The sequence below is a fragment of the Prionailurus bengalensis genome, chromosome E1 (genome assembly GCF_016509475.1).
Source record: "Prionailurus bengalensis isolate Pbe53 chromosome E1, Fcat_Pben_1.1_paternal_pri, whole genome shotgun sequence".
Classification (NCBI taxonomy): domain Eukaryota; kingdom Metazoa; phylum Chordata; class Mammalia; order Carnivora; family Felidae; genus Prionailurus; species Prionailurus bengalensis.
Genome location: NC_057347.1, coordinates 4,521,275 through 4,537,055, shown reverse-complemented (window position 1 = coordinate 4,537,055; position 15,781 = coordinate 4,521,275). Strand labels below are relative to the sequence as shown.

The 15,781-nt window shown below is 52.2% G+C and overlaps 1 protein-coding gene across 1 annotated transcript in view; it reads left to right on the top strand.

Annotated features, from left to right (window-relative positions):
- LOC122486019 (myosin-13) overlaps positions 1–14,140 on the top strand; it is a gene marked incomplete at its 5' end in the record, with an annotated part of 51,070 nt that extends 36,930 nt beyond the window's left edge. The window contains 14 exons of the mRNA XM_043585500.1: positions 1,791–1,917; positions 1,997–2,115; positions 3,550–3,746; positions 4,131–4,314; positions 4,695–4,860; positions 5,745–5,869; positions 6,642–6,950; positions 7,026–7,229; positions 8,548–8,673; positions 8,957–9,127; positions 11,785–11,889; positions 11,978–12,073; positions 13,492–13,626; positions 14,030–14,140. Of these exons, the coding sequence (XP_043441435.1) occupies positions 1,791–1,917; positions 1,997–2,115; positions 3,550–3,746; positions 4,131–4,314; positions 4,695–4,860; positions 5,745–5,869; positions 6,642–6,950; positions 7,026–7,229; positions 8,548–8,673; positions 8,957–9,127; positions 11,785–11,889; positions 11,978–12,073; positions 13,492–13,626; positions 14,030–14,044 (2,079 nt within the window). The remainder of the gene's footprint in view (positions 1–1,790; positions 1,918–1,996; positions 2,116–3,549; positions 3,747–4,130; positions 4,315–4,694; positions 4,861–5,744; positions 5,870–6,641; positions 6,951–7,025; positions 7,230–8,547; positions 8,674–8,956; positions 9,128–11,784; positions 11,890–11,977; positions 12,074–13,491; positions 13,627–14,029) is intronic.
- Between the last annotated feature and the right edge of the window lie 1,641 nt (positions 14,141–15,781).

The following is a 15,781-nucleotide window of genomic DNA, read 5'->3' as shown; positions in this document are numbered from 1 at the left end:
TCACGGAGTGACTATGTGCTTCTAGATTCGTGGTGCCTCTTGCTGTCCTTGTTTAGGATCTGGATTCACAGGCGGGGCTTCGTCTTGATTGCTTCCTCACTGCCTGACTGCCACTCCTTTTTCTCTCTTGCTTGCCTCCCCGGTTTTCTGCCCTTCTTGGCTTTGTCCTCCCTCTCAGGAGTTATGTATTCTCTGTCTCCATCTCTGTCCCTCTCCCCCGTAACACACAGGCCAGGTCTCAGGGTTGCCTGGGTTAGGAGTGAGGATGGCAGCACCCACACGCAGCACCGCCTTGTCACCTCCCTTTCTCTGTCATGCTTCCCGCTCTCGGTTCTCAATTTTAAAATCCAGTGGAGGGGCGCCTGGGTGGCTCAGTCGGTTAAGCGTCCGACTTCAGCTCAGGTCACGATCTCACGGTCCGTGAGTTCGAGCCCCGCGTCGGGCTCTGGGCTGATGATGGCCCAGAGCCTGGAGCCTGCTTCCGATTCTGTGTCTCCCTCTCTCTCTGCCCCTCCCCCGTTCATGCTCTGTCTCTCTCTGTCTCAAAAATAAATAAACGTTAAAAAAAATTTTTTTTTTAATCCAGTGGAGGAAGTCTTTTATATTGCTTTATTTTTTTTAAGTTGTTGTATCCTTTGATTTTGTTTCTCCTTGTGAGTCTGCTGTCTCTTTTTCAACTACCCCAGATAAAATTATTTTATGTTCATATGTCATTTTCTCAAAGATATCCTAAGCACTTGAGAACTTCCTTGGAATCTAATATCTCTGCCTCTTCTTTTTTTTTAAATGTTTGTTTGTTTTTGAGAGAGAAAGAGAGAGCACAAGCAGGGGAGGAGCAGAGAGACAGAGGGAGACACAGAATCCAAAGCAGGCTCCTGGCTCTGAGCTATCAGCACAGAGCCAGAATCAGGGCTTGAACTCATGAACCATGAGATCATGACCTGAGTGGAAGCTGGACACTCCACTGACTGAGCCACCCAGGTGCCCCTACCCCTGACTCTTCTGCTGCCATCTTATACTTCACAGTCTAAGGAAAAATATGCACTCAATACATTTATCTTGTGTTACATGAGGCGAGAGGAAGAAGTCGATAATATATGCAAGGTTTTGAAACAAATTTCACAAAAATACAGGCCAACTAGAGGCTACAGGAGTGACTCCCTTCCTGCTATCTCTACCATACAGAACCTTTTGTATAATCGAGTGAAATGTTCGACACTGTCACCTGAATATACTGCTTGCAAACAAATCAGAAGGTAATATTATTCCAATGGCAATCGAATTACTTACATTGCAAGAAGATTCTGGGGTTCCTTTGAATAGCATCTCCTCAAAGGTGTCTTTTACAAACCAATCAATACTTAGCTACCAAAACCCTGTTGCTCCAACTTATTGGGGCGAAGCAGTATTCACAGACAGAAAAAAATAAAGCAAATCTGAAGGGATTGTAATTTTTTAAACTGACGTTCAGGGCGCCTCGGTAGCTCAGTCGGTTAGGCATCTGACTGTTGATTTCGGCTCAGGTCATGATCTCAGGGTTCATGAGTTCGAGCCCCATGTCGGGCTCTGTGCTGACAGCCCAGAGCCTGGAACCGGCTTCAGATTCTGTGTCTCCCTCTCTCTCTGCCCCTCCCCTGCTCACGCTCTGTCTCGCTTTCTCTCCCAAAAATAAACATGAGCAAATTTGTTTTATTTTACCTGACAAGAAGCCTAAGCCACCATACTTCCCAGTTCAGTCCTGGACACCGGAAACCCATTTTTCCCATTCGTGTTGACTTCTTTCTTAAAAGAGTAACATGGAGAGAATGTGCCGGACCGTGGAAGACCAGTTTAATGAGATCAAGGCCAAGGATGACCAACAGACACAGCTGATCCATGATCTGAACATGCAGAAGGCAAGACTGCAGACCCAAAATGGTAAGGATGGGCAGGGCCCTGGGGTGCAGCCAGGCCACGGGAGAGGACGGTGTGCAACACTCATGCATCTGTTCGGTAGGGGAGCTGAGCCATCAAGTGGAAGAGAAGGAGTCTCTGATTTCACAGCTAACCAAAGGCAAGCAGGCCCTCACCCAGCAGCTGGAGGAGCTTAAGAGGCAACTGGAAGAAGAAACCAAGGTAAGAATGCCTCTTTCTGGCACAGTCACAACCTGAGAAGCCACAAAAAATGGTTGAAGGCAGTGTGACCGCAGGAGGTAGAAAGCTTCTCCTCTGCTGCATAGGAACCTACAGGAACCTGTTCTCTGAGATTACAGGACTTTGACCTTGGATCTCCTTCCTCAGAGCCAGGGTGCCCCATCCTCTGGGTTCCTCTGCTCCCCACGAGGTGGTCTGATAAACATGCCTCTCCAGCCAGGGCATCCCCGGCCCCATTCAGTGCACCAGCTTGACTTCCTCTGCCTCTCTCTGTGTATCCTTTCCCCCTGCTCAGCCATTTATCCTGACCACCCAAAACACCCTCCTCTTTCTTCCACATCACTCATGTATCACGTGCTACAACACCCGCTCTTAAGCTCTCCTCCTCCAAAAACACCGCATGGCTTTAGGGACACATTTGGGACACGTACATAAATATGCACATCATCATCATGTTCTTGACTTTGATATCGAGATATTTATGTCCATCATGCCCATTCCCTCCCCCGCACTGATCTATAAATGCCTAGGCAAGAATAATTTTTCCCTCATGGTAAACAGTAGGTACAGTGCGTAGAACAGTGCACACAGCGGGTGCCTCATAAATGCTGCCGATGTATGTTCAAGCGTTAGAATGGGAGTCCAGAAGTCCACAAAGCTGCATTCGGTGATTTTTGAGGTTGCCATGTACCGGCCAAGATTTACAAGGCAATCTTTCAGAGTTCTCCCGAGCTCCGCATACCCTTAAAAAAAGAACGACCACTTTTTGTCTGCCATCTTCCTATCATATGCTAAGGGTCTTCAGTGGGCTGGGGTGGGGGTTGTGGCAAGAAGCAGAGTAAGAACAAGCAGCAAGAAGATCCACTATAGGAACGAGGCTGTCCTCAGGCCAGGATACAGTAGCAGCTAAGCTCAGGGAGAGCTTTCCCTAACATTGCATCAAACAAGGAGAACATTATTCCTTTCTCGTTCTGTTTCAATTCTTCTGATTACATAAGGAAAAGATCTCAAGTGGGACACCATCTCTCTAGCAGGTGCTTATTTTTGTTATACAGAGAGGAGGCCTCAGCCACAGAGCCACGGCCGAAAGTACCTAGCTAGAAGGTGATGGATAACCCGGCTTTATCTCCGTGGCGTTTATTCTAACGGTTCCCTCCTGTTTATGGCAAATGCTAACGCTTTGCGATTTAATGCAGTGTAAAGGTTTACTTTTGAAATGCACGTATTTAAATATAATAAGGGAGTCAGCTTTTAAAAAATGTTAAATGAGACGGGATGTATGGAGGTGTGGCAAAGCTTTGTGAAGGCAGCTTGGGAATGGTTCACGTTGGGAAATGCTGGTTTAAAGTGGGAATACCTTAGCTTGGAAGATGGCCAGATAGACATCTTTGCAGCCTCACCATCATACTGTCGCAGGCCAAGAACGCGCTGGCCCACGCCCTGCAGTCCTCCCGCCACGACTGTGACCTGCTGCGGGAACAGCACGAGGAGGAGCAGGAGGGCAAGGCCGAGCTGCAGAGGGCGCTGTCCAAGGCCAACAGCGAGGTGGCCCAGTGGAGGACCAAATACGAGACGGACGCCATCCAGCGCACAGAGGAGCTGGAGGAGGCCAAGTACGGGGTCCCGGGCTACGGCGGGAGAGGTGACCCCGAGACACAAGTGAAGAGACAGAGAATTCTTCCTACTTTGAGAGACTCTCTCTTCCTTCCTCTCCAGGCCCTTGAGTTTTCTTAAGCTTTCAGACGGGGCATCCCTGTCCCTCACCTGGGACTGTCCACTCCACCTTGTTGCTTTGGTGGCTTCTCGCTGGCCTGCTCTGCCACCCAGCACTTAGCAATTCTTCAGGTGATACCTAGACCCTGTCCACTCATGACCTTCCAGGTCTTGGTCTTACCAAGTTCCAGTCCTGAACAGACTGTTCCTCCTCATCCGGTCTAACAGGTAGTTCTGAAATAGTCCACCTTTGCCAAGTGGGGGGGATACTCTGGTTCTTTTAGGAAAAAGCTGGCTCAGAGGCTCCAGGAAGCAGAGGAAAACACAGAGGCAGTGAGTGCCAAGTGCGCCTCCTTGGAGAAAACCAAGCAGAGGCTTCAGGGGGAAGTGGATGATTTGATGCTGGACTTGGAACGCACCAACACAGCCCGTGCCATCCTGGACAGGAAGCAGAGAGACCTGGATAAGGTCTGCCCCCTGAGAGCCCCGGTTTCTCACGCTGGGATGTGTGAGATGCCCACACATCAGGGAGACCCTCTGAGCAGCAAATCACGGCGTGGGCGGTTGGGATTTGCAACGCCTCTCTGCTTTTGTGACTGTCTCTCCAAAGTGAATTTTTAGAGCAAGCTGATTCAGGTTCCCTTGGAGAACCCAAACACCTATAGGAACCCAGCAGACAGCCTGTGGGAATAGCAGAGTCTGGGGCCCGTGATCTAGACCTGTTTCTTGGGGCTCCAGGACGGGAGGGTGAAACCCTGGCATTGTTGACACAAGCTTCCTGTTTTCATGGGCTCTCCCGGGTCCCCTGGCCCTTTCTGCTGCTCAGGTGTCCCTTGGTCATCTCCCAGGTCCTTGCAGAGTGGAAGCAAAAGCTGGACGAGAGTCAGGCTGAGTTGGAAGCCGCTCAGAAAGGATCCAGGTCACTTAGTACTGAAATCTTCAAGATGCAGAATGCCTACGAGGAGGTGGTGGACCAGCTGGAGACACTGAGGCGGGAGAATAAAAATCTGCAAGGTGATGGGGCGCTTGGGAGGCTCAGTCCGTTAAGTGTTCGACTCTTGGTTTCGGCTCAGGTTGTGATCTCACAGTTCGTGGGTTCGAGCCCCGTGTCGGGCTCTGTGCTGATAGCGTGGAGCCTTCTTCGGATTTTCCCTCTCTCTCTCTCTCTCTCTCTCTCTCTCTGTCCCTACCCATCTCATGCTGTCTCTGTCTCTCTCTAAATAAATAATTAATAAGCTTTAAAAAAATCTGCAAGGTGAGCTCTCTCCGCACCCCAGGTTTGCACCCGTACCCCTTCTTGCGTCCTCCCTCTTTCTTCTTCCTGCTGTCCCTCAAAACCCTCCCATCTGTTCAGCTGACCCTGGAGCTCAGCCCTGCTCATGTACAGCCATCACACCAGGGTCTCATTCTGCAGCACAAAGGGCAAAATGAATTGCTAAGCTCACCTCTTCTTGGAGAACAAGTTCCCCCATGGATTCCGTCTCTACGTGGCGTTGTGTCCTCCAGCATATCACTAAATCCCTTAGGACCTCAGACCCCTGATCTGCAAAATCAGACCAGATCCTAGACCCCCTAAAACTCCTTCTGGCTCCGAAAGATTATGATCCTATATTCTATGCATCGTCTCCACAAATTTCCTTTTCTGGCCCTCACCGTGACCCTGTTATACACTTTGTGAAGTGTTAAGGGCCACAGGGTGTTGTTCTTACCACTCCTCTCTGCAGAGTTCAGGTGAGGCAACAAACCTGTGTCCTGCTGACCCCTCACCTGAAGGGTCCCACTGTATCCTGTCCTATATAAACGTGAATGCATCACCCATCCCCAAAATCCCTGGCAAAATGCCTCGCCTGTCAACTGGAACCAGATGAAACGATCTAAATCGAGCCCGTCCTTTGCAGAAGAGATTTCCGACTTAACCGAGCAGATTGCAGAGACTGGCAAGAATCTGCAGGAAGTGGAAAAGACCAAGAAGCAGGTAGAGCAAGAAAAGTCAGACCTCCAGGTGGCCCTGGAGGAGGTGGAGGTAAGTGTCTGGGGCAAGACACGAGGAAGCTCAGGAGGGCGGGACCCTGAAGGAGGGGGGACTGATTAGACCATGACTTTGGGGCTGTCTCCTGCCAGGAGATGCCAAGGCTTCATGGGAATTAACATCCAGCCATCCCCGGGGAAACAGCTGTGCTGTGTTTCTCCTCCCGGGGCCCCTCCAGCTCAGCTCATCACATCTCCCCTTTTGAAAATAAATAAATGTGTTCATTATGCCCTCAGTGTCTTCCTCTCAGGAAGCAAGAATCCATCATCAAACATCCTGAGAGCTGTCTCAGAATTGCTCGGTTTTGACGGTCACACACAACCATCTTTGGCCACTGGGACTTCTGTAAAGGCAACATATAGGCTCAGTGTCCCGATGCCCTAATCGGTGTGGCCAGCGCAGGGCGGGTGGACAGTCGAGCTGTGTCTAGGGAAATCTGCATAACGCAGGACGACCGGAAAGCAATTATCCTGTTGTTTTGGAGAATAAGTGGCCCCCGACTTATGGTCACTTAGAATAGACACACCCAATAAAGGTTTTACTAACTCAAAAAGATGCCCCGTCCTCCCCAAGACGTAAAATTGTTAATAACAGGTCCAAAGTTTTAGTTCCAGTTTCATTACTGGGAGGGTCATTTGGGGGCAAATTGCTTGACCTCTGGCTCTCTGTAAAGCGGGTAGAATAACACCCGTTTTCTCGTAACGGAGAGGAAAACAGCCGTTTGAGAAGACAGCTGCCCACCCAGTCACCCGTCTGCTTTCCTCAGGGTTCCCTGGAACACGAAGAGAGCAAGATCTTGCGCATCCAACTGGAGTTGAGCCAGGTGAAATCCGAGCTTGACCGCAGGGTCACTGAGAAGGACGAAGAAATCGAGCAGCTGAAAAGAAACAGCCAGCGGGCCGCAGAGGCCATGCAAAGCGTGCTGGATGCCGAAATCCGGAGCCGGAACGATGCCCTGAGGCTGAAAAAGAAGATGGAGGGAGACCTCAACGAGATGGAGATCCAGCTGGGCCATTCCAGCCGCCAGGTGGCAGAGACCCAGAAGCACCTGCACACCGTGCAGGGCCAGCTCAAGGTCAGCGCGCAGGCCCTGGCGGACCCGGGGGGCTCTCGGCCTGGGCTCCGGCCTCACGCCCGGTTTTCCCTGAAGGCTTCCCAGCTGCACCTGGATGACGCCCTGAGGAGCAACGAGGACCTCAAGGAGCAGCTGGCCATTGTGGAGCGCAGGAATGGCCTCTTGCTGGAGGAGCTGGAGGAGCTGAAGGCGGCCCTGGAGCAGACCGAGCGGACCCGCAGGCTGTCGGAGCAGGAGCTTCTGGACGCCAGCGATCGCGTGCAGCTCCTGAACTCGCAGGTGCGTCCGTCCGGAGGGGCACAGGGGGCAGGCAGGCCACCCATACAGTGGAAGGCAGCACCCTCCCTTCCTCCCAGACCAGCGGTCAAGAGCAAGTCGCCTTAAGCTTTCGTTCTTGGAACAAGTACGCTCCAGATGCCAGATTTCTGAGCTGTCTTTAAGCTGAAGATACAAGGTGATGCACGTTGTGGGGAAATCAGAGAAGGCAAGGATGAATTATTACATGACGAGACCGGAGGAGGAGACATCCAAGCCACAACCTTGGAAAATGAGAATTGTCTTTCAAAATAATTATGTTGTTACATTTGTAAAAGTTTCTTTAGTTTCTTTGAGTTTACTTATTTATTTTTGAGAGACCAAGAGAGAGAGAGAGAGAGAGAGAATCCCAAGCAGGCTCTGCACTGTCAGCACAGAGCCCGATGCAGGGCTCAAACACGCAAACTGTGAGATCATGACCTGAGCCAAAATCACCAGTCGGCCGCTTACCCGACGGAGCCACCCAGGCACTCCAGGCACCCCTACCTTTATGAAAGTTTTTTTTTTTAATTATTTGTTGCAAAACATAGACAATACAAGCACATGAATAGAAGAAAAATACCAGGGTGTCTGGGTGGCTCAGCCAGTTAAGCGTCTGACTTTGGCTCAGGTCATGATCTCATGGTCACGAGTTCAAGCCCCACATTTGGCTCTGTGCTGACAGCTCAGATCCTGGAGCCTGCTTCCAATTCTGTGTCTCCTTCTCTCTCTGCCCCTCACCCACTCTTCATTCTCTCTCTCTCTCTCTCTCTCTCTCTCTCTCTCTCTCAAAAATAAAACATTAAAAAAAATTTTTAAAGAATTGTTTCACATTTTAGGGACACCTGGATGGCTTAGTTGGTTAAGCATCCAACTCTTGATCTTGGCTCAGGTCATGATCTCACGGTTCATGAGTTTGAGCCCTGCGTCAGGATTCTCTCTCTCTCTCTCTCTCTGCCCCTCCACCCCCCTCAAAAAAAAAAAAAAAACAAATTTCACATTTTATATACTTATGTCTACCCATCCTTTCTTTGCTCCAACACCTCTTACTGAATAATCTGTTCTTCCTCATTTATGGGAAAATCTACTTGTATCATTTAACCAATTATTTTACGGTGCAGTTCTTGCGTCTGTTTCAGGACCTTGTGTTCGGTCAAGAATAAAAGAGCATCCAGCAAATCCCCGTGTGGGAAATAAGAAACACGATCGTGATGTGTTTCCTTCCCCACCCAACTTTCTCCCTCTCGGTTGTTTCAAGCGTCCAAATACAACCTATACCTCTGGCATCTGATTCTTTTTATAGAACACGAGCCTGATAAATACCAAGAAAAAACTGGAAGCCGACATAGCTCAGTGCCAGGCGGAGGTGGAGAACTCGATGCAGGAGTCCAGAAACGCGGAGGAGAAGGCCAAGAAGGCCATCACGGATGTGAGCTCCGTTCCTTCTTTTCAGAGCAAGTGCTTGGCTTGGTGGGGAAGGGGCTTCTAAGCCGAGACCAGGCAAGTGGGTTTCGTCTCCGGCTGACCTGCCGTCAGCAGAGGGAATGAGATGAAGCCTCCGCAGAGACAACGTGGGGAGGAGGTGCCTCGTGGTGCAGACTGAATGAGGGAGGCGGGACCAACATGCTCAGTATTGACCTTGACGGCATCCTCCCCGTGCGCCGGGTAGGGATGCCAGGTGGCCCACTGATACTTCCCATGCGCTTAATCAGGCGGCCATGATGGCCGAGGAGCTGAAGAAGGAGCAGGACACCAGCGCCCACCTGGAGCGGATGAAGAAGAACCTGGAGCAGACGGTGAAGGACCTTCAGCACCGTCTGGACGAGGCTGAGCAGCTGGCCCTGAAGGGCGGGAAGAAGCAGATCCAGAAACTGGAGAACCGGGTAGGGCGGGTAGGGCGGAGGCTGGAGAGGACTCTGGCTCTCCAAGTGATATCGGATTTCGCCGCCGGGGCACAGCCGCGGTCCAGACATTCGCTGCTTCCCACAGCCCAACACACAGCCCCACCCACTTTACAAGGCTTATGCCTCAGTAGCTTCGGGGTAATGACACTTGCAAATGTTCACGTCCTGTTTTCATGGGAACTGGGACCCACGGAAATAAGGGGGAATATACTTCACATTCTTAAAATCACATATTTGGTGGGACCCCCATTTGGGACCAGCCTCCACTTTGGTGAGCAGTGGCCCGTCCTACCTAAAGTCTATAGTGTCTCTTTACCTCTGGCTCCTGTTCCTTTCCAGCTCTCCCAGTCCCAATGCAGTCCACAACACTGTGCTCCTTCCTAGACTGGCGTTCCCCCCCCCCCCCCCCCCCCCCCCCCCCCCCCCCCGCCAATGCCTGCAGGAAAATTCACCGCCTTGCCCAAGGGATTCCTGCTCTTTCATTATCTGGGAACTTCTTTGTGTTTGTTTTCCTTTCTTTGCTAATTTCTCCCTTGGTTTCCTGTACCCATTTCTTCTCCCTTTAGACCTGTGATGGTTCTTGTTTCTTTTGTTTTGAAAATGGGCTCCACTACCAGTCGAAGTTCTGGAAAAGGGCTGGGGTTTGGGGAGAGTTTGTAGAAAGTCCCCGTTGTCCCAGAGGAAGGAAATGGAAACGTAGGTGGGGAAGGGCGTGAGGGGCTGGCAAAGGGAAGGAGATGACCTCTCCCAGCAGGGAAGGGCCTCAAATGCGGTCAGTCTTCATGCCAGCCTCCCAAGGATGTGGTCACCAGCACATACACACTGTAAAAAGGATCTTTTGGCTAAAAACGAGGCAGCTATGGACATGTGAGTAACAAAAGTCAACACCAGGGGGCGCCTAGGTGGCTCAGTCAGTTGAGCATTGGACTCTTGATTTCTGCTCAGGTTATGACCTCATGGTTTGTGAGTTCAAGCCCCGCATCAGGCTCTGCACTAAGCACTGTCCTCCAAAATTCTTTAAATGCTTCTTTTTAATTATTCCCAGTCATACAGTGTTAAGTGAATTTAGGTCTGTCCTTCTCACGGATCCCTCCACTGAGGGAGGGATTAGATCCCATGCCGTCCTCCATGATTCTTTGATTCCTGGGTTGGCAGGGAGCCCTCCTCGGCCAGCCTCCCCTCGCACACGAGGCATCTCGACTGGCCTCCAATATCAGCCACCCAGTTATCTTTAGTTCTGTAAACCTCTCAGAGGCCACAAGAGCACTGCCAGGAGCACACGCGTTTTGTAGAACCTAATGGAAAGCAGCTTCCCAGAGCTTGCGGGGTGGCCAGGAGTCCCAGGGATCTGTTTTGGGACAGTGCCCAGAGTTACCCCGTTCCACTGGTGGATTTCAAGGTTGACCTGGTGAGTCCACAAGGCCTGAGCTGCCCCCGTCTGTGGCCGCTGGGATTCCCGGGGACTGGCTGCCACGGTCCCTGGACTGTGGAGTCGGGGCTAGTTAGTGACCTGTGTTCTCAGTGGCTGACCTATCCTCTCAAGACTTCAGGAAAGGCAGAGGCAGCTATGAAATGAACAACACCTATGTAGCGCCTTATCAAACATACTTGCACATACTTTGATATTTTTTTAAGTTTAATAGAGAGAGAGAGAGAGACTCAGCACAGTGGGGGAGGGGCAGAGAGAGACGAGAAAGACAGAATCCCAAGTAGGCTCCACACTGTTAGAACAGAGCCCGGTGCGGGCCTCGGTAAGATCATGACCCGAGCAGAAACCAAGAGTCGGACGCTTAACCAACTGAGCCACCCAGGCGCCCCTCGTTTGTCTAATTGATCCCCACATTTGAGGTAAGTGGGGAAGGAATTATAATGTCCATCCTAGACGCGTAAAAACTCATTCTCAGGAGCAGCCCCTGACCTGCTCAGCATCAATCAGCTGGACCAGGCCCTTCAACACACCCAGACCGTTCCTGGCCCAGGCTCTCACCATGACCCGCACATTCTCATTAACCAGGAATCAGGGCCACCCCAGATGGTCGTTGCCGGCTTCGCCCGCGGGGACAAGTCGGGGCCAGAGCACAGGCCTCACCGGGCTGCTGGCCCCACAGAAAGAGGCGTCTTATGCAGAGCCCGGCTTGATAGCCCAGCCGTGTGCCCCTAAGAGCTGTCACTGCCCAAGGAGGGCATCTTGCTATCGTTTGCACAAAGCCACTGCACAGACCGTGGTGGCCTTGTGACCAAAGTGTGGTTCCTGAGCGGGGTGCCTGGGTGCCTCAGTCAGTTGATCCTCTGACTTCGGCTCAGGTCGTGACTTCACGGATTGTGGGTTTGAGCCCCGCTCGGGCTCTGTGCTGACAGCTCAGAGCCTGCAGCCTGCTTCAGATTCTGTGTCTCCCTCTCTCTTCTGCTCCTCCCCCGCTCATGCTCTGTTTCTCTCTCTCTCTCAAAAATAAACATTTTTTTTTAAATAACTAAAAATAAATTTAAAAATGTGGTTCCTGAGCACGAGGAGACATTTTTACAAACTATCATCAGAGGATCCCGAGTTTGCCCGAAAATGCCCCCCACTCACACATGTCCGGGAGAAGCACAGGGGCTCCGACCCGGATGCTGTGCTCTCTCCCCCCCAAACCCAGGTGCGGGAGCTGGAAAGTGAGCTGGACGCCGAGCAGAAGAGGGGGGCCGAAGCTCTGAAGGGGGCTCACAAATATGAGCGCAAAGTCAAGGAAATGACGTACCAGGTAAGGGGCTCCAAAGCCTCCGCGAGCGCCGGCCCCCTCGGGAGCAGAGGAGGGTCTGGGGGACCCTGGCACGGCGCTGTGTTCGCAGGCTGAGGAGGACCGCAAGAACATCCTTAGGCTCCAGGACCTGGTGGACAAGCTTCAGGCCAAAGTGAAGGCGTACAAGAGGCAGGCCGAGGAGGCTGTGAGTAGGGGGGCCCCAGCACCCCCAGCCCTGGGCCACATCCACGGAGCTAGAGGCCTGGGGTTTTATTTGTAGGCTGCCGACTCAGGGACACCTGCCCTTCCTCCCTCCCCTGGTTTGTGTCAGACAAGCCTGTCCCCCAAACCCCTGCTGCACCTCCTGGGTGCCTCCCGCCTCAGTCTCGTGGCCAGCCCCCTCATTTTATCCCCTATCCCCACCCTGCCGGCCTCACTCTGCCCTGACACCCCAGCCAGCTCAGCGTACCCCACAGCCTCACCTTAAACCCCCCTACCCTGGTTCACGGCATCTCCCCTTGCCCCCATCCCTGGTCCCCAGGGCCTTATCCTTCCTGCCCTCTCTAATTGCCACCCACCACCCTGATCAGATCGACCTAAGGGAAGTTACTAGCAGGAACCTTCGGGGGGGGGGCAGGGGGAGGGTAAGGGGGGGTACTTTTCATTTTACAGAAAAGAAATAGTTTTGGAAACTCTAGGTTAAACAGAGTTGAACTGGTTGCTTTCAAGGATTTCTCAGATTTTTTAGGTGACGTGAAATGCACCCTTCAAAGTGAACAGAATATTCTAGAATGTAGTGTGGCTCACCCTTAGTGGAACTCGAACCTTTTTTTTTTTAATGTTTATTTGTTCTTGAGAGAAAGAGAGACAGAGCATGAGCTGGGGAGGCACAGAGGTGGGGGGGGGGGCACACAATCCGAAGCAGGCTCCAGGCTCTGAGCTGTCAGCACAGAGCCCGACACGGGGCTTGAACCCACGAACTGCAAGATCCTGACCTGAGCCACCCAGTACCCCAGAACCTTTTATTATATGTAGAGCAGCCCACCAGACTGGTGTCCTGAGGAACAAAATTGGGGAGACCCTGCTGTCGACAAATGACTGAGCATATATGGTTTCTCTCCTTGTCCTGTTTTCCTCCATGCCCAAGGGGCTGGTGGTTCCATCCTGACCGCAAGGAAGCAGATCTGAACTGATTAAATGGGGGAGGGATTTGTACCCATTGGATTAGCACAGTCACAGCAGGACTTCCCAGGAGGCCACCTTCTTCAAGAACCCTCAGATCGCCCTTGACAGACATGCATGGTGGCCAGGCCACAGGCAGACAAGGGCTGGAGGAGGCCAGGGCAAGGTTGGGGGAGGGTTGGGCTACTGGCCTCTGACCTTCCAGGTGCCTCGGGAGGACTCGGGACTGGGGTCCCCGCCAAAGAGCTCCAGTGGGGGTGTTAGCACAGAGTAGGGACGTGAGGGGACAGGCGGGGGTCCTAGGACAGCAGTACCCTCGAGGTGATCAGACAGCATCGGCCATCAGGGGCTGGGAGTGTCCCCCAAGGCCCCGCAGGGACTCGGAGCCTCAGAGCCAGAGTGAAGGGCTTCCTCAGCCTCTAGCCCCTCTCTCTTGCACAGGAGGAGCAGGCCAACACACAGATGTCCAAGTGCCGGAGGGTCCAGCACGAGCTGGAGGAGGCGGAGGAGAGGGCCGACATTGCAGAGTCCCAGGTCAACAAGCTCCGGGCCAAGAGCCGAGATGTGGGGAGCCAGGTGAGAGCAAATGTCCCGAGACCAGGACCAGGGGAGCACCCCAGGGAGAGTGTGGAGGACGTAGGCTGCAGCCTCTTCCCCGCTGCTGGCCCTGAACTCACAGATGCCACGCCTTGGCCAGGCCCCCAGTGGCTCCAGGCTCATGGGGCAGAGGGGGACAAGGGGGCCAGACGCGTAATCATCCCCGTCCCTCTTTGTCGTAAGAGGCACTGCCCAGGAAGCCACTACTTTCTCGGGGGGGCTCGCCCATCTTCAGGGGCTCCCGGCTTTGTTTTTATGACGTGCAAGGGGGAAACCATGCCACTCCGTAATATTTTTCGTGCCTTTCCGGCTGTTCCACATGAAGGCAACAGTCCACCTTGCCTTTGGTTTGACTCGTTCCCTGATTGTTTTTTTCCCACAGAAGATGGAAGAATGAGGCCTTCCGGATGCCCATTGCCATGGGACACCTTGGGAGATGGGCGGTGGCGGGAGGCACAATGTTGTGAGGAATAAAATCTCCTGACTCCTCGTCTCTCCGGCTCTGTGTGTTCATTATCTGTGTGTTCATCCATTCTGCTTGCTCGGGGTGGTTTAAGAGTCTGCTGTGCATATAAAGAAGTAAGGGCCCAACCTCCTCAATTCTGCAGACAAGGAAACTGAGGTCCTTCTCAAGGCCGCCAGAAAGCAGCCCCAGTCCAGCGCTCCCAGTAAGAGTAATGATAGCAATGCAAACACACAGAACGAGTTTGTTCGTCTCCAGCATTCACATGTGCATTTTTGTTTTCCTTTCCATTGAAGCCACGAAACAAGCCAGCCAGATCAGGCCAATATTGATGCCCTCGTTTTCTAGAAGGGTTGCAGACAGGCTACGGCTTGTCCCGTCTTGAGAAGATGAGATCCCAGTTCTTCAGACTCACCGCACAGCACACAGTCTCACACGGTGGGTTTTGCCTCCGCGTAGGCACGTGATGTGGTGGTAAGAGCCACCCCAGGGTGCCGACCTGCCCCGTCACTAACTAGCTTGGTGATTTGGGGCAAGTCACTTCATGACTTTAAGCCTCAGCTACCTGGCGTGTAAAATGGGAGTGTAACAATGCACTTTATAGGGTTATTTTGAGAAGTAAATAAGATAATGAAGAAGCACCCTTGATCTAGATCCTGGCACACAGTTAGCATTCCAGGGACCCGTCATCACAGTGGGGAGGGGTAAGCCTCAAGACATGGGTGGAGTGTAAGACTTGGGACCAGACGGACAACAGTCTGGGGTTGGGCTGTGTCTCTAAGGGGCTTCCGCTGGTTTGAGGACTTAATTACACCGTGCAGGCGTGGGGGAGGAGGGTCATCAAAAAAGTTCCTCTAGAATTCCATTCCCTTCTGACATCCCAATAGGGGCCCCTGGGTAGCTCAGTCGGTTGAGGGTCCGACTTCTGCTCAGGTCATGATCTCGCGGTCTGTGAGTTCGAGCCCCACGTCAGGCTCTGTGCTGACAGCTCAGAGCCTGGAGCCTGCTTCCAATTCTGTGCCTCCCTCTCCAACATTCCCCAGTTTACTCGAGGCTCCCCCCAACGATGAGCCACCCCCACATGTCTGCACTTACTCAGGTCCCCACATCCAAGCTCTGGGCCCCCAGATTTCTGAGTTAGAAAGAAAGAACGTTCCTATACCCTTCCCAGTGCATTCCAATGTCTTACACTACATCAGAATCCTGGTCCTTGAATGAAGGGATGCATGAATGAATGAGAATCTTCCATACCTAGACACCAAGTATGTCCTGATGAGAATAAAAAAAATTTTTTTTAAGAAAGTTCTTTTCTAAGGACTGGAATAAGAAAAAAGAGCCTCCTGTGTTGAGTTTTATTTCCCGGTATCTGCTTATCAAATTCCAGGGAGAGCCTCACTCAGGCTCTTTGGTTCAGCCCCTCTGACCCCTCTAACTCTCTGGAAAAACCAAGAGGGTGGCAGAAATCTTCCTCACCTCGGGTCTCCCGTGCAGTGACGTAGAGAGTGCATAGGACCAAAGTGTGCGTTCCTGTCTTGGCGTGTCCTGCTTTCTAGAAGTCCTTGGGCAGGTCAGGTAATGTCCCTGAGCCTCAACATGGGGCTGGAAGTCTTGGCACTATACCCACGGACAGGATGGGGTTGTTGGAAAATTCCTATGTGATACTGTGCGAGG